Source organism: Ranitomeya imitator, chromosome 2, assembly GCF_032444005.1.
Source record: "Ranitomeya imitator isolate aRanImi1 chromosome 2, aRanImi1.pri, whole genome shotgun sequence".
In the NCBI taxonomy this organism is placed as follows: Eukaryota; Metazoa; Chordata; class Amphibia; order Anura; family Dendrobatidae; genus Ranitomeya; species Ranitomeya imitator.
Window position 1 is genome coordinate 830,641,678 of NC_091283.1, and position 22,035 is coordinate 830,663,712.

The 22,035-nt window shown below is 42.8% G+C and overlaps 1 protein-coding gene across 1 annotated transcript in view; it reads left to right on the forward strand.

Annotated features, from left to right (window-relative positions):
- LOC138666854 (ovostatin-like) overlaps window positions 1-22,035 on the forward strand; it is a 115,383-nt gene that overhangs the window by 47,868 nt on the left and 45,480 nt on the right. The window contains exons 15-19 of the mRNA XM_069755033.1: window positions 1,787-1,916; window positions 11,549-11,780; window positions 13,254-13,377; window positions 16,163-16,281; window positions 17,910-17,961. Coding sequence (XP_069611134.1) covers window positions 1,787-1,916; window positions 11,549-11,780; window positions 13,254-13,377; window positions 16,163-16,281; window positions 17,910-17,961 — 657 coding nt within the window. The remainder of the gene's footprint in view (window positions 1-1,786; window positions 1,917-11,548; window positions 11,781-13,253; window positions 13,378-16,162; window positions 16,282-17,909; window positions 17,962-22,035) is intronic.

Consider the following 22,035-nt stretch of genomic DNA (forward strand, 5'->3'; position numbering starts at 1 on the left):
AGGCTACGTTCACATTAGCGTTGCACGCCACTGCGTCGGCGACGCAACGCACGACGCACAAAAAAACGCGCGCAAACGCATGCAAAAACGCTGCGTTTTGTGACGCGTGCGTCGTTTTTTGACGAAAATCGGACGCACGAAAAATGCAACTTGTTGCATTTTCTTGCGTCTGACGCTAGCGTCGGAAACGACGCACGTGTCGGAAAACGCAACAAAAAAAACGCACGCGTCCCCCATGTTAAACATAGGGGCGCATCGCCGCTGCGTCGCCGACGCAACAGCGACGCACATTAGCGGAACGCTAATGTGAACGTAGCCTTAGTAACCCGATGTTTACCCTGGTTACCAGTGAAGACATCGCTGAATCGGCGTCACACACGCCGATTCCGCGATGTCTGCGGGAGTCCAGCGACGAAATAAAGTTCTGGACTTTCTGCTCCGACCAACGATGGCACAGCAGGATCCTGATCACTGCTGCCTGTCAAACTGAACGATATCGCTAGCCAGGACGCTGCAACGTCACGGATCGCTAGCGATATCGTTCAGTGTGACGGTACGACAAAGACATTCATAAAACACCCAGACTGACACGATTTCGGAAAGCAGGAGATGCATGTAGAATATCCAACATGAAGTCAGGATACCTAAATAAATCCTGCTCTCACAGTGGGATCATGTAAGGCTACATGGTTGCAATATTTATAATCTATTTGGCCATTGTATTGCGTGCGGTTGTATTACTTGAAAAACATGTGGCGGTATTATTTACGGACTTAAAAAATGGGTTTTGAATATACCATAAAAGAAAACAAAAGCTTATTGGATTTCAGTGTGAAGCCATTGTTCCCCATTTTCCTCGGAGTATTAGACCACTCCTATATTTTGTCTTTCAACATTCACAGCTGCATTCAGAATTCTGCTTAAAGCTGACAAATCTAGATATTTTCACATTTACGTGCACTTTTTCAGCAGTAGTAATGAAAGATATTTTTAAATTTAAGGGATTATCCACCTCCGAGAATATATATATATATTTTTTTTACTTTAATGGATGTAGTCGGAGGCTAAAAATCATTTTAATTAAACATTCAACTTCGATGTGGTTTACGGTCACAAATCAGGTGGGAGCATCTAGAAGAAGACATTGGATCGTCAGAACGAGCTCACTGAACGGATTGTCAGTAAACTCATTCTGCAGCAAGCAATAGACACACAGCGCAACGCGGTACAGTGTAAAAGTTTTAACGAAGCCCAATTGTGAAAATGATTTGCATCCAATGATACATGCATTTAAGTAAGGAAAAAAAAATGGTCCCTTCCAGCTGTAATTTTTAGCAATTGTTGGCATTAATTTTAGATAATTTCTCGGGATGTGAAGACCATTCCCCTCTCCTAAGACCTCTCGCGTTTTTCAAAAAGTTGCTCATTTTTGAAGCAAAACAAAATCTCTCAATCTTGGACTTTTTTTTGGACAAAATTTTGGAAAAAGTCACATAATAAATGTCCACCTCAGTGTCCTTACCTACAAAACAGCAGCTAACAGCTCAGCTAATCTTTTTGGGGAACGTCTGTCAATGAGCTCCGATACTTGTTTCCAATAGGAGCCAGCAGAATTGTGAAAGCAGCTCTGACCTAGAGAAAAGAAATATTATGATTTATCAACTGTACAAATAGGACCATTTCCCCCAAACTCCGGCTCCGTGATGCTCTGCATTCACATTTCTCTATGTATATTCTCATGTGCTGAATTTTGTATTTCTTTTTTATTATTATGTTTCGGGAAAAGCAATTATAAATGAAGTGGGGGAAACTACCCCTTCTGATTCTGCAACCGAAAAGATGACATTACCTGCGAGTGAGGAAACAATTAGAAGAAACTTTACAGACACCTGGGTGTGGACAAAGGTGTCTACTAAGTAAGTAGGCAATCGCTCTTCAATACACTTCATTTGAGCAGGATATTAGGACATACAGTTGCATGTAAAAGTTTGGGCATCCCTGGTCAAAATTGCTGTTATTGTGAACAGTAACATATTGAGTTGAAGATGAAATGATCTCTAAAAGGCCTAAGTTAAAGATGACACATTTCCTTTGTATTGTAAGCAAAAAAAAATGTAATTTTTTTCATCTTCTACATTTTAAAAATTACAAAAAAGAAAAATGGGCCAATGCAAAAGTTTGGGCACTTTGCCCAAATTTCAGGCCTTAATTAGTCTATTAGGGTTATGTCTTGTTCACTATTGTCGTTAGGAAAGGCCAGGTGATGCAAATTTCCCGGCTTTATTAAAACCCAGCCTCCTCTAACCTTATGCCAAAAAAACAGCAGCCATGGGTTCTTCTAAGCAGTTGCCTAGCACTCTGAAAATGAAACCGGTGGAGGGCCACAAAACAGGAGAAGGCTATAAGAAGATAGCAAAGTGTTATCAAGTTGCCCTTTTCTCAGTTGGAAATGTAATGAAGAAATGGCAGCTAACAAGAAAAGTTGAGGTCAAGATAAGGCCTTGAAGACCAAGCAAGATTTCAGTGAGAGCCGCTCGTAGGATTGCTAGAGAGGCAAATCAGAACCCCTGCTTGACCGCAAAAGACCTTCAGAAATGGTGCAAGAAACTCTGGGGTTGTGGTACATTGTTCTACTGTTCAGAGACACCGGCACAAATATGGCCTTCATGGAAGAGTAATCAGAAAAAAAGCTCTCCTGCATCCTCACCATAATGTTCAGAATTAGAAGTATGCAAGAGAACATCTAAACAAGCCTGATGCATTTTGGGAACAAGCCCTGTGGACTGATGAGGTTAAAATAGAACTTTTTGGCCACAATAATCAAAGGTACAGTATGTGTGGAGAAAAAAGGGAACAGAATTTCCAGAAAAGAACATCTTGCCAACCATTAATCATGGGGGTGGATCAATCATGCTTTGGAGTTGTCTTGCAGCCAATGGCATGGTCAACATTTCACTGGTAGAGGGAAGAATGGATTCAATGAACTTTCAACAAATTCTTGATGCAAACATAACTCCATCTGTAAAAAGCTGAAGTTGAGAAGAGGATGGCTTCTACAAATGTATAATGATCTTAAACACACGTCAAAATTCCCAGTAGACCTCAAAAGGTGCAAGCTGAAGGTTTTACAATGGCCCTCACAGTCCCTTGATCTGGACATCATTGAAAATCTGTGACTAGACCTCAAAATAGCAGAGGAAGCAAGGTGACCCAGGAATCTCACAGAACTGAGGGAATTTCCAACGAAGAATGGATGAAAATCCCTCAAGCAAGAATTGACAAGCTGTGGTACTTTCAAAAAAAGGGTGCTACTAGATATTAACCATGCAGGATGCCCAACTTTTGCATTGTCCCATTTTCCCTTTTGCAATTTCTAAAATGTAAAAGATGAATATATATACAGTACAGACCAAAAGTTTGGACACACCTTCTCATTTAAAGATTGTTCTATATTTTCATGACTATGAAAATTGTAAATTCACACTGAAGGCATCAAAACTATGAATTAACACATGTGGAATTATATACTTAACAAAAAAGAGTGAAACAACTGAAATTATGTCTTATATTCTGGGTTCTTTAAAGTAGCCACCTTTTGCTTTGATGACTGCTTTGTACACTCTTGGCATTCTCTTGATGAGCTTCAAGAGGTAGTCACCGGGAATGGTCTTCCAACAATCTTGAAGGAGTTCCCAGAGATGCTTAGCACTTGTTGGCTCTTTTGCCTTCACTCTGCGATCCAGCTCACTACAAACCATCTCAATTGGGTTCAGGTCTGGTGACTGTGGAGGCCAGGCCATCTGGCGTAGCACCCCATCACTCTCCTTCTTGGTCAAATAGCCCTTACACAGCCTGGAGGCATGTTTGGGGTCATTGTCCTGTTGAAAAATAAATGATGGTCCAACTAAACGCAAACCGGATGGAATAGCCAGCCACTGCAAGATGCTGTGGTAGCCATGCTGGTTCAGTATGCCTTCAATTTTGAATAAATCCTCTGCAGTGTCACCAGCAAAGCACCACCACACCATCACACCTCCTCCTCCATGCTTCACGGTGGGAACCAGGCATGTAGAGTCCATCCGTTCACCTTTTCTGCATCACACAAAGACACGGTGGTTGGAACCAAAGATCTCAAATTTGGACTCATCAGACCAAAGCACAGATTTCCACTGGTCTAATGTCCATTCCTTGTGTTCTTTAGCCCAAACAAGTCTCTTCTGCTTGTTACCTGTCCTTAGTGGTTTCCTAGCAGCTATTTTACCATGAAGGCCTGCTGCACAAAGTCTCCTCTTAACAGTTGTTGTAGAGATGTGTCTGCTGCTAGAACTCTGTATGGCATTGACCTGGTCTCTAATCTGAGCTGCTGTTAACCTGCGATTTCTGTGGCTGGTGACTCGGATAAACTTATCCTCAGAAGCAGAGGTGACTCTTGGTCTTCCTTTCCTGGGGCGGTCCTCATATGAGCCAGATTCTTTGTAGCGCTTGATGGTTTTTGCCACTGCACTTGGGGACACTTTCAAAGTTTGCCCAATTTTTCGGACTGACTGACCTTCAATTCTTAAAGTAATGATGGCCACTCGTTTTTCTTTACTTAACTGCTTTTTTCTTGTCATAATACAAATTCTAACAGTCGATTCAGTAGGACTATCAGGACTTCTGCACAACACAACTGATGGTACCAATCCCATTTATAAGGCAAGAAATCCCACTTATTAAACCTGACAGGGCACACCTGTGAATTGAAAACCCGGTGACTACCTCTTGAAGCTCATCAAGAGATTGCCAAGAGTGTGCAAAGCAGTCATCAAAGCAAAAGGTGGCTACTTTGAAGAACCTAGAATATAAGACATAATTTCAGTTGTTTCACACTTTTTTGTTAAGTATATAATTACATATGTGTTAATTCATAGTTTTGATGCCTTCAGTGTGAATGTACAATTTTCATAGTCATGAAAATACAGAAAAATCTTTAAATGAGAAGGTGTGTCCAAACTTTTGGTCTGTACTATATATATATATATATATATATATATATATACATATATATATATATATATATATATATATACATATACATATATATATATGTATATATATATATATATATATATACTCAAAATCAAAGTGGAAAATTAAGTTACAGGCTGATCCAACTTCAGTGGAAATGCCTCAATACAAGGAAATGATGCTCAGTAGTGTGTGTGGCCTCCACATGCCTGTATGACCTCCCTACAATGCCTGGGCATGCTCCTGATGAGGCGGCAGATGATCTCCTGAGGGATCTCCTCCCAGACCTGGACTAAAGCATCCGCCAACTCCTGGACAGTCTGTGGTGCAACGTGACGTTCGTGGATGGTGCGAGACATGACGTCTCAGATATGTTCAATCAGATTCAGGTCTGGGGAACGGGTGGACCAGTCCATAGCTTCAATGCCTTCATCTTGCAGGAACTGCTGACACACTCCATCTACATGAGGTCTGGCATTGTCCTGCATTAGGAGGAACCCAGGCCCAACCGCACTAGCATATGGTCTGAGGATCTCATCTTGGTACGTAATGGCAGTCAGCCTACCTCTGGCAAACACATGGAGGGCTGGGCGGCCCTCCAAAGAAATACCACCCCTCACCATTACTGACCCACTGCCAAATTGGTCATGCTGAAGGATGGTGGAGGCAGCAGATGGCTCTTCACGGCATCTCCAGACTCTGTCACATCTGTCACATGTGTTCAGTGTGAACCTGCTTTCATCTGTGAAGAGCACAGGGCGCCAGTGGCGAATTTGCCAATCCTGGTGTTCTGTGGCAAATGCCAAGTGTCCTGCATGGTGTTGGGCTGTGAGCACAACCCCCCTCTATGGACCTCGGGCACTCAGACCATCCTCATGGAGTCGGTTTCTAACCGTTTGTGCAGACACATGCACATTTGTGGCCTGCTGGAGGTAATTTTGCCGGGCTCTGGCAGTGCTCCTCCTGTTCCTCCTTGCACAAAGGCTGAGGTAGCGGTTCTGCTGCTGGGTTGTTGCCCTTTTACGGCCCCTTCCATGTCTCCTGGTGTACTGGCCTGTCTCCTGGTTGGTAGCGCCTCCAGCCTCTGGACACTACGCTTCCAGACACAGCAAACCTTCTTGCCACAGCTCGCATTGATGTGCCATCCTGGATGAGCTACACTACCTGAGCCACTTGTGTGGCTTGCAGAGTCCGTCTCATGCTACCACGAGTGTGAAAGCACAATGAACATTCAAAAGTGACCAAAAGATCAGCCAGAAAGCATTGGTACTGAGATGTGGTCTGTAGTCCCCACCTGCAGAACCACTCCTTTCTTGAGTGTGTCTTGATAATTGGCAATAATTTCCATCTGTTGTCTTTTCCATTTGCACAACAGCATGTTAAATTGATTATCAAACAGTTTTGCTTCGTAAGTGGACATTTTGATTTCACAGAGGTTTGATTTACTTGAAGTTACATTCTGTTGCTTAAGTGTTCCCTTTATTTTTTGAGCAGTGTGTATTTATATATACTGTATATATACTGTATATATATATATATATATATATATATATATATATATATATATATCAAATGCAAAAGGAACAGCCAGACAGCACCACTGGCAGGAAGAACAAAGTGGGAACTGCTCACCTGTGTAAAGCCAGGATATCTGATCTTGGTTGCGAGCTCCGCTGGAAAAAAGTCCATATGACATAGTGAATGTATAAGAAAATAGAGCGCACTCGCCGATCATCCAGTGCAGGAATCTTTATTCAAACATCGTGCTGTACATCTTCACGACCGGGGGTGCTGTACAGAGAGTGCGGCAAAGCGGGACGACGGCCGTTTCACGCCTAGCTGGCGCTTCAACGGGTCAGACTGACCCGTTGAAGCGCCAGCCAGGCGTGAAACGGCCGTCGTCCCGCTTTGCCGCACTCCCTGTACAGCACCCCCGGTCGTGAAGATGTACAGCACGATGTTTGAATAAAGATTCCTGCACTGGATGATCGGCGAGTGCGCTCTATTTTCTTATACATTCACTTTATATATATATATATATATATATATATATATATATTTTTTTTTTTTTCACTAAAATAAAAATTAAATGTGTCATCTTTACTTTAAACATTTTAAAGATCATTTGATCTACAACTTGCTTAACTGTTCAATAGACTTTCCATAAAATGTCAATATCTAGGATCCTATTACACTGAGAAAATGAAGAAAAATGTGTGGTTAAAACGACATAATATCCTAAAAAATATTATTTTGTATTCACTGTCCAGTTAGAATATATTCTATGAATCCCCTGTAAGATGATGAATTTCTTGAAAGGTTCGCTTTCCAAAGTCAAAATCAGGTCTTTTGGGAGTTGATTTTTATGTTTTGGCATCTCGGAAGTTACCTCTGTAAACTTGACATTTTTTGTAAAATTTCCTAATAAAAAGGGAGGCTCGAAAAACCACAAGATGCTCCTTTATTAAGGCGGAGGACTGTGTTTGAATCTCTTAGGATAAATGACCGGTGGGGTTAAAGTCCTGACACGCCTGCCTATGGGATTGCAAGAAGATCGAAAATGGACATTGGGCCTTCACTCACAAAGAGATGACCCTTTAATTGTCAAATGAAAGCCCCTCCACCACTTATATTTATGAACTTATGACTTATTGTTTGCATTATTGTTTCTCAAGCAGTTGGTCCCAAGCATTAGCCATGCAATAGAGTATAGTGCCTGTTGTGCATGTGACTGTGCATGTATCACTGCAGGGTGAGGGATGCCATGTCCTATCGGTACCAGGGAATAAGAAATTAAGGTGAGGTTTTACATTGTGTCAGACTAGGTGGAGAGTATGGTGGCCAGGTTGCATAGGTAGAGATGAACAAGGTTTTTTAGGGACAGAGGTTCCCCTCACTCGATGTCAGTTGCAGAAGGCTTGTGGAGCTGGTAGGAGCCACTCATCTGTTATCAGGCCACAAGTTGTGAGTGGGGAACAGACACCGTGTGCCACTTGAGGTTACTTAATTGAGGCAAGATTTCCAATGTGATTGTTCTGGTCAGAGGAAGCTGGGTCTGACCATAAGGAGTGAAGGAGAAAACCACCCTGTGGAGAGAATTGCTCCCCGTAGCAAGTGAGAGATAAGGTTTGTCTAGAGGACTTCCATAGTGTTGAGATAGGAGAGAAAGAGCCACTGGGAAGGTCATGGAGAGCCTGACGTCTAAAAACAAGTGATGAGTTGTTGCCAATAGCATGGCAAGGGGCTGACGAGCCAAAAGTCCAAGCGATCTGAGTCACTACCCAGGAGCGACCATAATGTGAGTACTGAAGCATGCCACTGTAGCAGATAAGTTCCTCCTGAAGTGAGAATGAGGAAAAGCATTGCTAAGAGGTTGACTCTAGTAAGCTTCGACCGGACAAAGCTGATTGTCACCTGAAGCAAGGACTTGGTCATAAGGTGGTCCTTTGTGGTGAGTCCTCAGAATGCATGCGCACATGGCGTAAGACATTGTCCTGTAAAGAAGTTTTTAATATGGTTATAAACCTTTAAAGTGAATGCGCCTCAACATCATGTAACGTTTGCCAATTGACAAAGAGTTTTTCCCGAGTTGTACTTCTGTGCCAATGAGTGTTGAATCTGAATTTCTTGAGCCCTAGAATAAAGGGGCCATGCTGGTCATGACACAGCTCTAAACACTTTGATGTGGGTGTACCTGGTTCTGCAGCCTTGGACTAATTTGTTGTGAGCTGGGGCCCATCCATTCCTCAGGGGTGCCAGAAGTTGGACAAGATAAGATATTGATTGACATAGTTATAAAAAAGCTATCCAAATAAAATTCCTGGAAAACTTTTTCTGGATCGCCCTCAAGGGAAGTGGGGTACTCGGCACCGGGTCCTTCGGTTCTCAAGGGGGATGTCACGGTGGCTGACCCAGTCTGTGGCCCTGGGACGTCTGTGTAAAAGGGGGGAAAGGTCTTTAAAGGGATAATGTTCGTGACGCCACCTATGGTATTCGGTCAGGATGACCGACGCTGCCTTAAGAGGTCCGCTGGGGTGATGTTATGGCAGCTAGATGGTATACCTTCCCACAGGTGAAGTATGTCCCCAGGGCTTCCCAGTATGTAGATGGTGGATTGTGAATGGTGTAAGGCGCAGTGAAGAACGAGGACACAAGGTTGCAGTCTCTTTACCTTTTTACTGAAGGTTTCAGCATCCACAGTCCAGAGCACCAGATCACAGGGCAGGCAGAGTCCGGCCGGTTTGAAGGCAAATCCAGAGTCCCCCTATCCAGGTGGAAATCAGTAGCTTTCCTTCCTCTAGCGCCTGGGTGTTGTAGTACCTTATTGCTGAGCCTCTCATAAGGTCCTCACAACTGTTGTAGATGTTCTAGATGTTATGTCTCTCTCTGTCCCCAGATGGATAGGACAAACCCGTATGACCGGTGGCTTGAGGCTTTTTACAGGTACTTTAGCACGCCCCGGCCTCTCGTGGGTGCCACCGTGCCTCCTGGGTATAGGGCGGATCAGTAACTTGCAACTAGCTGTCCTGCCGGTCTCTGGAGCAAGGCATAAAGGACTGTTGCTCCCTCGGTGTTCCAGCTACTGGACCCTGCGCCTCAGAAGGAGGCAGCCTGTGCAGGGCAGAACTCCTTCTGGTTTCCACTCCTTTTGCTATGACTTCTTCTCACTCTTTACAATACAGTTCTCTGTTCATGTCCTTTCTTAGGAACTGCCGCACGTGGGGCAGGCGCAGCTCCGTGCCCTTCGGTCTTGGCCTCTGACAGGCTCCCACTCCTGCCAGGGACCAACTGCTTGAGTGAAGCTCAGCCAGCATCTGCCTAACTTCCTATCCAGGCCACCAGTTTTACCTAATTGTGAAGAGTGCCCTAATAAATAGGAGCATAGCTCCCCCTGGTGGACTGGAGTATGAAGTGTGTTGTATGTTTGTGTTACCTGGTAAAGAGATCTCCTTTATTGCCTCCAAACGTAACATCACTCCCCACTAGAGGAGAGTGACATTACTGCAACGACCAGGACCCTGGGGCGCTGCATTTCAATGTCTAAGAAAGCATTTCTCCTGGACTTGTCTTCTGCCTTTGACACTGTAGACCACTCCCTTTTGCTACAAATCCTCTCATCCCTTGGCATCACAGACTTGGCCCTTTCCTGGATCTCGTCATATCTGACAGACCGAACATTCAGTGTCTCCCTCCCCCACACCACCTCCTCACTTCGCCCCTTGTCAGTCGGTGTTCCTCAAGGCTCTGTTCTAGGACCCCTACTCTTCTCCATCTACACTTTCGGCCTGGGACAGCTCATAGAATCCCACGGTATGCAGTACCATCTCTACGCTGACGACACGCAGATCTACCTCTCCGGACCTGACCTCTCCTCCTTGCTTACCAAAATCCCGCACTGTCTGTCTGCCATTTCAGCCTTCTTTTCTGCTCGCTTTCTACAACTGAACATGGACAAAACAGAATTCATCATCTTTCCCCCACCTCACTCTACCCCTCCACCAGACCTATCCATCAATGTCAATGGCTGCTCACTATCCCCAGTCCCACACGCCCGGTGCCTCGGGGTGATCCTCGACTCTGCCCTCTCTTTCAAGCCACATATCCAAGCCCTTGCCTCCTCCTGTCGTCTCAAACTCAAAAATATTTCCCGGATCCGTGCTTTCCTTGACCGCAACACTGCAAAAACGCTAGTGCATGCCCTTATCATCTCCCGCCTCGACTACTGCAACCTCCTACTCTCTGGACTCCCCTCTAGCACTCTGGCACCACTCCAATCCATCCTACACTCTGCTGCCCGACTAATCCACCTGTCCCCCCGCTATTCCCCAGCCTCTCCCCTGTGTCAAGCCCTTCACTGGCTTCCTATCGCCCAGAGACTCCAGTTCAAATCCCTCACACTGACATACAAAGCCATCCACAACCTGTCTCCTCCATACATCTGTGACATGGTCTCCCGGTACCTACCTACACGCGACCTCCGATCCTCCCAAGACCTCCTTCTCTACTCCCCTCTCATCTCTTCTTCCCATAACCGCATCCAAGACTTCTCCCGTGCTTCCCCCATACTCTGGAACTCTCTACCCCAACACATCAGACTTGCACCTACCATAGAAACCTTCAAAAAGAACCTGAAGACTCATCTCTTCCGACAAGCCTACAGCCTGCAGTGATCCTCAACCTACTGAACAGCCGCACAGCCAGCTCTTCCCTCTCCTAGTGTATCCTCACCCACCCCCTGCAGACTGTGAGTCCTCGCGGGCAGGGTCCTCCCTCCTTATGTACTCGTGTGCCTTGTTATCTGCTCATGTTTAATGTATTTGTCTATATTTGCCCCGTATTCACATGTAAAGCGCCATGGAATAAATGGCGCTATAAAAATGTATAATAATAATAATTTCAAGAACCCGTCATGAAAAGCATATTTTCTTTAGCTATCCTGTTATAATATTGTAAGTCATGTATCTAAATTTCAGGATGCATTTCGTTCCTTTTTCTCACAGCTTACAATTAGTCAGTAGATTTCTCTGTCTATGCTCTTTAGTGTTAATGGAAATGGCACGATATTTCAGACGGCTCCTCACACCATCACTGAGTGGAAGGGCTCCATGATCTGCACATCTAAAGATGACGGGTTTGGGATGACGAAGGATTTTGCAAATTTCACCACGTTTCTCCCATTCTTCGTAGAGATGTCTCTGCCTTATTCTTTTAAGAAAGGAGAAATTCTTGTTCTCATCGCCTCCGTGTCCAACTACCTGGGCCAATGTGTAAAGGTAGTGAAATACTAATGTATGAAGTGAAATTTGGTTGGTCATTACTCTTTTACTATAGTTTGATGTCTAGAAAATTTTATACCTACAGTTGTGGCAAAAATTAAGAGACCACTGCAAAATGTTCAGTTTCTCTGATTTTTCCCTTTATAGGTATATTTTTGAGTAAAATCTAAATTGTTCTTTTATTCTATAAACTACTGACAACATGTCTCCGAAGTTCCAAGGAATAAATTTTGTATTTATTTTCTGAAAATGAGAAATAGTCAAAATAACAAAAAAATGCAAATGCAAGTTCATAATCATTTAGAAACAACAATACTAATGTTTTAACTCAGGAAGAGTTCAGAAATCAATATTTTGTGGAGTAACCATGATTTCTAAACACTGCCTTCATGCTTCTTGGCAGCTTTCCACCAGTCTTTCACAGAGCTTTTGGGTGACCTTAGGCCACTCCGGGTACAAATGTCAGCAGTTCTTCTTTGTTTGATGACTTGTGACTATCCATCATCCTCCTGATTACATTCCAGAGGTTTTCAATGGGGTTCAGGTCTGGAGATTGGGCGGCCATGACAGGGATATGATGTGGTGGTCCTTCATCCACACCTTGATTGACCTAGCTGTGTGGCATGGCGCAGTGTCCTGCTGGAAAAACCAGTCCTTAGAGTTGGGGAACATTGCCTGGACATTGGGGTCCACATGTATGGACCACAGTGCCTGGACTGATCGTAGGTTTCTGGACACATTGACACATATGAGACAGCATGTTCAAGTGGGGAGACCTGCCACAACACTGGGAGTTGCGGTCTGTACATGTACTGTAAAATATACTCATATGAACCTGATCTTAGCAGCAGGGAGAGAAGGGGGGTTGTAAATCGCAGATCACAGTGTGGAAAGGGAGGAAAGCATCTACAGGAAAACAAACTGTAGATAGGGAGGAAAGCAAATGAAAGCGAAATTCACTTCAGAAATGTAGCTGTGCTGATACATGAGTGCTAGTGAAGACAGCAGCATCCAGGATATAGAGACCTGCCATCCAGCAAGCATTACAGGGAAAGACACATTCACACAAGAAAAGGAGCAGGCTGAAAATTGTATATCATGGTATTAAAAATACATGAAAAAAATGAGGATTACAGCTGAAATTTAAAGAAACTTGTTGCATAACATATAATTTTAATGAAAATGTATACCTGATCCCTAAAATTCATTTCTACAGGCACCACTAGAGGGAACTTGACACATACTTTGTTCATAGTCAGTTCAATATATTCAGTATGCAGAAAGCTCCTGAGCTCCCTCTAGTGGTGGCTGCTGGACAACTCCTTCAAACCTTAGGTAGAATTGTTATTTCTGCTATAGGAATTTTTTGGATTTATGTAGTCAAGCAAAAGGGGTTGAAGTTAAACTTGTCACTTACCTCTCTTATACTAGTTCCACTACTTTTCTATATGACACGTATTCTTGATTCAGGTCCGTGTTTATTTATGGGACTGTGATGATTATACAGCTACAGTCCAAGAAGGAGAACAGGATACATGCATCTGCACAAAGCAAAAGGCCTACTATAGATGGAACATAAATGCAAAAATCTTAGGTAAGAACTCTTGATGCTCCTTTTATTTCTATTCATTTTATTTATAGAGGAATGTGACAAATTGGCAAGTTAACATTAAGAGGATAGATGATAATAACCTGCGGATCGCTAGGGGTCCCACCACTGGGTCTTCCACCAATCCCAAGAATGAGGGTCTGAAATTTTATGTCTGTTAGTGCCATAGACAATGGTTGGAGCAATGATGCGCATGTGCGATCACTCCTCTTGGGATTGGTGTGGTTAAGTAATAAACTACCAATTTAGGACAACCCTTTAACTCTCCCTGTTCCCTCTAAAGGAACAGGCTGAATTAGTTACCTAGACTTCTTACTAGGATTGTCCTGGGTCATACATGGGTCCAGTTTCCGGAGGATCTAAAGGGCAGAAATGTCCAAGAAGGATGGGAGATTTTGCTAAATGAAATTCTCACTGCACAATCAGTAACAATTCCGAAAAGAAGGAACAATTGGAAGCATGTAAAGAGACCACGATGGATGAACACAGAACTTAATCACTTGTTAAAAAGGAAAAAAAGAAATGTATATTAAAATGGAAAGAAGGGGCATATCTAAAGACTATAAACTGTCTGCAGGGAATTCAGGGCAAGAGTTAGAAGAGCTAAAGACAGTAGTGAAGTAAGGCTTGCAAGGGACACCTAAAGCAATAAAAAAAGGATTTTGAGGGTATGTCAAAATAAAAAGAAAAGTCAAAGATGCTCTAGGATTTTTACAGGATGAAAAGGGTGCAGTGGTCAAAAATGATGTTGAGAAGCTGAACTTTAAAATTCCTATTTTGCATCTGTGTTCTCTAAGAAAGCAAATGTAACATCAATTGATCTTCACTGTGCCATCGAAGGAATAGAAAAATACACACTATCTATAAACAGAGAGATGGTGAGGGAACACTTAGCTAATTACATACATTTTAATCTCCTGGTCCAGATGAACTGAAAGAGATAGCAGAGGAAACTGCCGAACCACTAGCCATAATCTTTTAAAAATCCTGGAGAACAGAACTCCCAGAAGATTGGAGAAGAGCAAATGTTCCTATCTTCAAAAAAGGAAAGAAGATGGAGCCAGGAAATTACAGGCCAGTGAGCCTTACTTCTATACTGTGAGGCAGTAACCGGTGTCATATGCGAGGGTCGCTATGTATCCCCCAGGATGTGCTTAAAAGCATATTAGATCCGCTGGAGTGCCCTGTGCTCACAGCAGGTTGTCTGTGAGACACAGGGAAGAATAAAAGTGAATGTGAACTGGGTCAAGTTATTTGACCCAGAAATTATTCAGGAAAACCCGGTATGGGCTTTTATTTTTGAAACGGACTGCAGGAAGGTAGTGGGGCCGGTCCGTTTCCTCCAGCCCAGATCTTATAGTGGCCCATGGCCATAGAATCTGGAGGAAAGAAAAAAAAAACCCTGCAAGAAAGTTTGGGTGTGTCAGTATTGGTCTGGGAGTCAGACCGAGCAGGAGGCTTATGAGGAGCTCTTTCCGTGTGGAGCAACACGGGCCAGGCAGAGCCTAAAAAGCCTGACACCCCAGCGTACACAGTGGGGTAATACGTTCACGGCAACGGATTGTGGACTGTCTTTGTTTTTCCCGGCTGCATACCAAAGGACTTGTTTGCTTATGTTTTTGGTTTGTGAGTATGCTATAAAATAAACAAGACTTTTTTTGAACTTTATATGGGTCACTGCCTTGTCACTGCACAGCAAGGACATCGCTGCATCACAATACCAAGAAAGATCTTTCAACAAATTATTAAACAGCATGTATGTAAGTACTTGGATAAGAATACAGTAGTTAACCAGAGCCAGCTTGAGTTTGTAGCAAACAAGTCATGCCAGATTAATCTAATTTCTTTCTGTGATGGAATCACTGACTGGGTGGATCAGGGAAATGCAGTAGTAAAGTATATTGGAATGCTTAGCTTGCAAAAAAGAAGGCTAAGAGGAGACTTAATATCTGTTTACAAATATCTGAAGGGATGTCACAGTGTAGAGGGATCATCATTATTCTCATATGCACGTGGAAGCAATGGAAGGAAACCGAAAGGGAGAAGATACAGATTACATTTGAGAAAAACTTTCTGACAGTGAGAGTGATCAACAGGCTGACCCGAGAGGTGGTGAGTTCTCCTTCAATGGAAGTCTTCAAACAGAGGCTGGACAGACATCTGTCTGAGATGGTTTAGTGAACCCTGGATTGAGCAGGGGGTTGGACACGATGACCCTGGAGGTCCCTTCCAACTTTAACATTCTATGATTCTATGAAATATGGAGTTTCTGCTCTTTTAATTCCGAGGAATTTGTAGAAAGCAGAAACAATTGATTTTAAAAGTCTTAGCAATTCTAAAACGTTTGATAGGATGATATTCTGAATTAGAAATAGTTAAAGGATATGTAGACTTTTGCAACTGTTCTTTCATTGCACCCCCAATGTGTCCAAAATAAAACATAGAAGCCTCTTTGTAATTAGTCTGCAAGTAGAATCTCCTACTGTTTAATGTATAAAGCTCTTATGTAACCTACACATTATGTACCAAAAATGGCTGATGACTGAGGGTCCCACCAAATAGGATCCTCAACTATCAGGACAACAGGAAATTCAATGAATTTAATGCTGGTGATGTGCAATAGATCCCAAAAGCTCTTGAAATATCCAGGATAGTGAAGGATCTACCCCAAAAAACATGCTTGTTCAACTCTTTTTTTTTTATAGTTGCATGAATCATGTTTCTTTTGCATTATGTCCACTTTAACACTTGTTTTATTTCCTTCTACTAGGAGTCACCAATTTTACCATTACGGCTCAGACTACTTACATCAATCAAACTTGTGGCGGAGAAAATAACATTTCTCATCCTGTCTATAAGGATACTGTATCACAAAGTATTATCATTGAGGTGAACAGTCTGGATTTTGTTACATCACATTACTTGATGATATGTCATCTCCTGGTTCAGATCATCATCTACATCAATGTCCACACCTATAGCCACATAATTACCAATCTTCTGTCCAACCAGGATCTTGAGCGAGAGATGGAAGGAGATTTAACCCACACATTTATATGTAAATGTAAACAAAAATAATTCTATAATTCTTCTAACATACTTCTTGCAGAGAGTGTCTTATTTGTCCATTTGAAAAAAAAATGTAGTCAATATAGTAATGAATGAACCCGTAGAAGTTCGGGTTCATTGGGTTCGGCCAAATTTGAGTTTGGTTTGGGTACAAGAACTTGACCCGAACTTGACCCCAGACCCAAAGTCAATGGGTACCAAACTTTAGTCCTGTAAAATGGTTGTAGTAAGAGCTAAGGGGCTGCAAAAGGAAGGAAAATGGTGGTAAGAGAAAGACAATTGCCCTGCAAACAAATGTGGATAGTGAAATTACTTAAAATAACAGAATTAAAAAAATTATAAAAATAATCTTGAACCAGGAGGCGGAAATCCAAGTGGAGGAGTGGAGCAGTGCTGTGCATGTGTATTTTACCGTACTCGTTAATAAATAAATTCATGAAAAAAATTATGCTGGGAAGGGCTAAAATCCATGGATCTTCCCAGCCTATTAATATCAGCCCCCAGCTGTCTGCTTTGCATTTGCTGGTTATTGAAAATGTGGGGACCCTAAAAAAAAAACAAGTGGGGTCCCCGCCATTTTTAATAACCAACTAAGGCACAGCAGACATGTGGGACTGATATAATAGATTAGGAAGGGCCATGGATATTGTTTTCTTCCCAGCATAGTAATACCAGCCCACAGCTGTCTGCTTTCCCTTGAATGATTATTAAAAATATGGGGACTGCAAGTCGTTTTTTAAATTTATTTAATTTACATTGTCAGGTTGGGTGACATGATGCGCCGGCCAATCACTGCCATGCCATTACTTGGCATGGCTGTGATGATGTTGGAAGTGCCCACAGTTTTAAAGCTTGCTGATTGGCCTGTCAACAAGCTTTATTACAGTAACAGCAACACGGACGTCCAGTAAGAAGTTCATGTTCGGGGTTCGGCACCGGACAACTAGGTGTCTGGTATGAATCTTGAACTTTACCATTCGGGTTCGCTCATCCCTAATAGTCAACAGATTGTGAGCCTGTCAACAGCCCTCTCTCATAGAAGTTAATAGATTTTGAGTATACATAAAGAACTCTTCTACAGAATCCAATAGATTGTAAGCATGCCCACAATACACTCCGACATAGAAGGTATTCCATTGTGAGCATGCCCACAGGACTCTCCCACATATAAGTTAATAGATTGTGAGCATTCCCACAGTACATTCTACCAAGAGCATGTCTACAATGATTTTTTTACGGAAGTCAACAGATCGTGTTTTTTAGACCTTCACTATATATATATATATATATATATATATATATATATATATATATATATACATACTGTATATACACATATAAGATATATATATATATATATATATATATATATATATATATATATATATATATATATATATATATATGGTACAATAAACTCACAATTCCTTTTTTTTCTGCTTTCTTAGCCTGAAGGGATACAGAAAGAAGTGACATCTAGCTGTCTCGTTTGTCTCCAAGGTAATAAAAAATATCTCAAACGTATAAAACTAGCACTTTCATTCAATGCTCCTACTATTCGTAAACCGACTCTCAGCTTTAGACTGTGTCTTTTTTATGATGAATTAAGGTCGTCATATATGTAAGAAAATAATCAGCCGCAATGAAAGGTTATTTATGACCATTTGACGCAACAATCATTCAAAATGATACACAAACGGACCAATGACTGATGGTAACTTACTGTCTGCCGAAAACAGTTATCCGTCATGTTGGTAAAATAACGGCATTATGCTGCTGTACAGGCTAAGTATTAGTACACATAAAGGATGTAGAGGTTAAATGATGCAAACTTTTAAACAAAACCATTTGGAGAAAAATGTTTTTTTAGCCACATATACATGCATTTTTGCAGAAATAAAAAATTATGCTCTCAACAATGTCCACGTCCTATTAATTCTAATGTAAAAACTGTATACAGTAAACTTCAGAGCTCCCCCTAGTGGTGACTGTAATTTGGCAGAGATTTATGGTTTACCTCTATAATGTGGCAATTTGAAGCTCTGTAATGAATTTCTGAATTTTCTAGAAAAAAAAATTATTGATATTTCGGGTTGTTATTAGTGAGAGACCAGATAGTTTAAGATTTTCTGTAATATTTTCTGTGACCTGTAAATAAAAAATTCCATTTTATTTTTATTGAAAATAGCTTCTGAAATTAAAAACAGCACACGTAAAGAAATATTCATTTATTTGTTCATAGGGAATTCATATCAAAACTATAATATTCAATTGAAATTATCTCCACCACCCGGTATGGTCCCCGGTTCGGCAATAGCATTTCTTAGAGTCATGGGTGAGTTCTGGTCGACGAAGGCTAAATCATTGCTTCCTCGATTGCCGTATAATGTAGTAACTCTTCTAAAAGTGTCTGAACATCTATTCTCACTGCTGACACATCTACTAGCACAACTGTGTCCAAAGGTCAATGATGTTCTACCTTCTGCAAATCTATCTCAATGGAAAGATATTTATTATTAATAATAATAATAATCTTTATATAGCGCCAACATATTCCGCAGCACTTTACAGCTTAACAGTTTCAAACATAACAGTCATAAGTAACAACGTTAACAATACAATAATTAAAGCGAAATAAGACGACCCTGCTCGTGAGAGCTTACAATCTACAATGAGGTGAGGGAGATACAAAGTACAGGTGTGTATTTACAATGATGTATTTACAATGAGGGTCCAGCCATCTTCAGGGGGTGGGGGGTAGATGGAGATAGTGAATGGGCTACACACACACAAACCTAAAATGACTTTGATTAGGGGACGCGATAGGCCGCTCTGAACAAATGTGTTTTGAGGGAGCGCCTAAAACTATGTAAATTGTGGATGGTCCTAATATCTTGGGGTAGAACATTCCAGAGGATTGGCGCAACACAGGAGAAGTCTTGGAGTCGGGAGTGGGAGGTACAGATTAGTGCAGAGGTTAGTTGAAAGTCATTTGCAGAGCGCAGCGGTCGGCTAGGCCGATAGACCGAAGTGAGGGAGGAGATGTAAGGGGGTGCCGCACTGTGGAGAGCTTTGTGGGTGAGAACAAGTACTTTGAATGGTATCCTGTAATGAATGGGCAGCCAGTGTAATGACTGGCAAAGAGCGGATGCGTCCGAGTAATGATTAGCCAGATGGACGACCCTGGCTGCTGCATTAAGGATGGACTGGAGAGGGGAAAGTCGTGTGAGGGGGAGGCCAATTAATAGAGCATTGCAGTAGTCCAGGCGGGAGTGGATCAGGGCGACAGTGAGGTTTTTTTTGTTTCCATGGTGAGAAAAGGACGGATTCTAGAGATGTTCTTTAGCGGGCAAGAGCTTCTATATATGGGATGTGAAGGAGAGATTGGAGTCAAACATAACACCCAGACAGCGCGCCTGCTGCCGGGGTGTTATTATGGTGCCACCCACGGAGAGGGGAATGTCAGATTTAGGGAGGTTAGTAGATGGCGGGTGCAGAAGAAGTTCAGTTTTGGAGAGGTTGAGTTTCAGATAGAGTGCGGACATGATGTTGGAGACTGCGGACAGACAGTCAGTGGTGTTCTGTAGTACAGCGGGAGTAAGGTCAGGGGTGTTGTGAATTCTGTTGTCGGGCTCCCTCCTGTGGTCATGAATGGTACTTCGGCTGGTTCTGTCCATGGACTTCCTCTGGTGGGTGTTTCTCAGTTTCCTTCCACAGGTGACGAGGTTAATTCGTTAGCTGGCTGCTCTATTTAACTCCACTTAGATCTCTGCTCCATGCCACCTGTCAATGTTCCAGTATTGGTCTAGTTCACTCCTGGATAATTCTTGTGACCTGTCTTCCCAGCAGTAGCTAAGTTCCAGCTTGTATTTCTTTGGTTTGCTATTTTTCTGTCCAGCTTGCAATTTTTATTGTTGTCTTGCTTGCTGGAAGCTCTGGGACGCAGAGGGAGCGCCTCCGCACCGTGAGTCGGTGCGGAGGGTCTTTTTGCGCCCTCTGCGTGGTCTTTTTGTAGTTTTTTTTGCTGACCGCAAAGTAACCTTTCCTATCCTCGGTCTGTTCAGTAAGTCGGGCCTCACTTTGCTAAATCTATTTCATCTCTGTGTTTGTATTTTCATCTTACTCACAGTCATTATATGTGGGGGGCTGCCTTTTCCTTTGGGGAATTTCTCTGAGGCAAGGTAGGCTTTATTTTTCTATCTTCAGGGCTAGCTAGTTTCTTAGGCTGTGCCGAGTTGCATAGGGAGCGTTAGGCGCAATCCACGGCTATTTCTAGTGTGTTTGATAGGATTAGGGATTGCGGTCAGCAGAGTTCCCACGTCCCAGAGCTCGTCCTTTATTATCAGTAACTATCAGGTCATTCCGTGTGCTCTTAACCACCAGGTCCATTATTGTCCTGACCACCAGGTCATAACACAGGGGATGACGTGTATAGTTGTGTGTCATCAGCATAAAGATGGTATTGAAGGCCAAATCTGCTGATGGTCTGACCAATTGGGGCCATGTAGAGAGAGAAGAGAAGGGGGCCAAGGACTGAGCCCTGAGGTACCCCGACAGCGAGAGGAAAAGGAGATGAAGTGGAGCCAGGGAACAGAACGCTGAAGGAGCGGTCAGAAAGATAGGAGGATAACCAGGAGAGAGCAGTGTCCTTAATGCCTAGTGACTGGAGCCTAAAGAGTAGGAGAGGGTGGTCAACAGTGTTGAAAGCAGCAGAAAGGTCGAGAAGAATGAGCAGAGAGTGGTCACTGTTACATTTTGCTGTCAGAAGGTCATTGGTCACCTTGATGAGTGCCGTTTCTGTCGAATGTAGAGGGCAGAAACCGGACTGTGAAGGGTCTAGGAGGGAATGAGTGAAGAGGTAACGGTTAAGGCGGGAGTAGACCAGGTGCTCCAAGAGTTTAGAGATAAAGGGGAGATTGGAAACTGGTCTGTAGTTGTTTGTGCAGGATGGCTCGAGGGCGGGTTTCTTTAGTAATGAAGTAATGATAGTGTGTTTGAAGGAGGAGGGGAAAATGCCAGAGGAGAGGGAGAAATTAAAGATTGTAGTTAGGTGAGTTGTGACGACTGGAGAGAGGAGAGAGAATGGAGGAGATGTGAGGGAATGGGTTCGGTGGTGCATGTAGTCGGACGAGAAGAAGAGAGGAGCCTGGAGACTTCTTCTTCTGTGATGGGATTGAATGTGGAGAGTTAGCCAGGGGAAATGCAGGGAGGGATGGGAGTCACTGCACTTGGTGATTGGGAGTGGATTTCCTGACGGATATTGTCTATTTTCTCTATAAAGTGGGAGGCCATGTCATAAGCACAAATGCCTGTGATAGGGGCTTGTGCTTTTGGCCTCAGGAGGGGGTGAAAGGTCTCAAAAAGTTTCTTGGGGTTGTTGGATAGTGAGGAGATCAGGGTGGTGTAGCAGTTCTGTTTGGCGAGTTGAAGGGCAGAGTTATAGGCTTTTAACATAAATTTGAAGTGTATGAAGTCTTCTGGTGTGCAAGTTTTCCTCCATAAGCGTTCAGCACTCCTAGAGCATCGCTGGAGAAATCGGGTTTGCGATGTGAGCCAGGGCTGTTTTACTGTGTG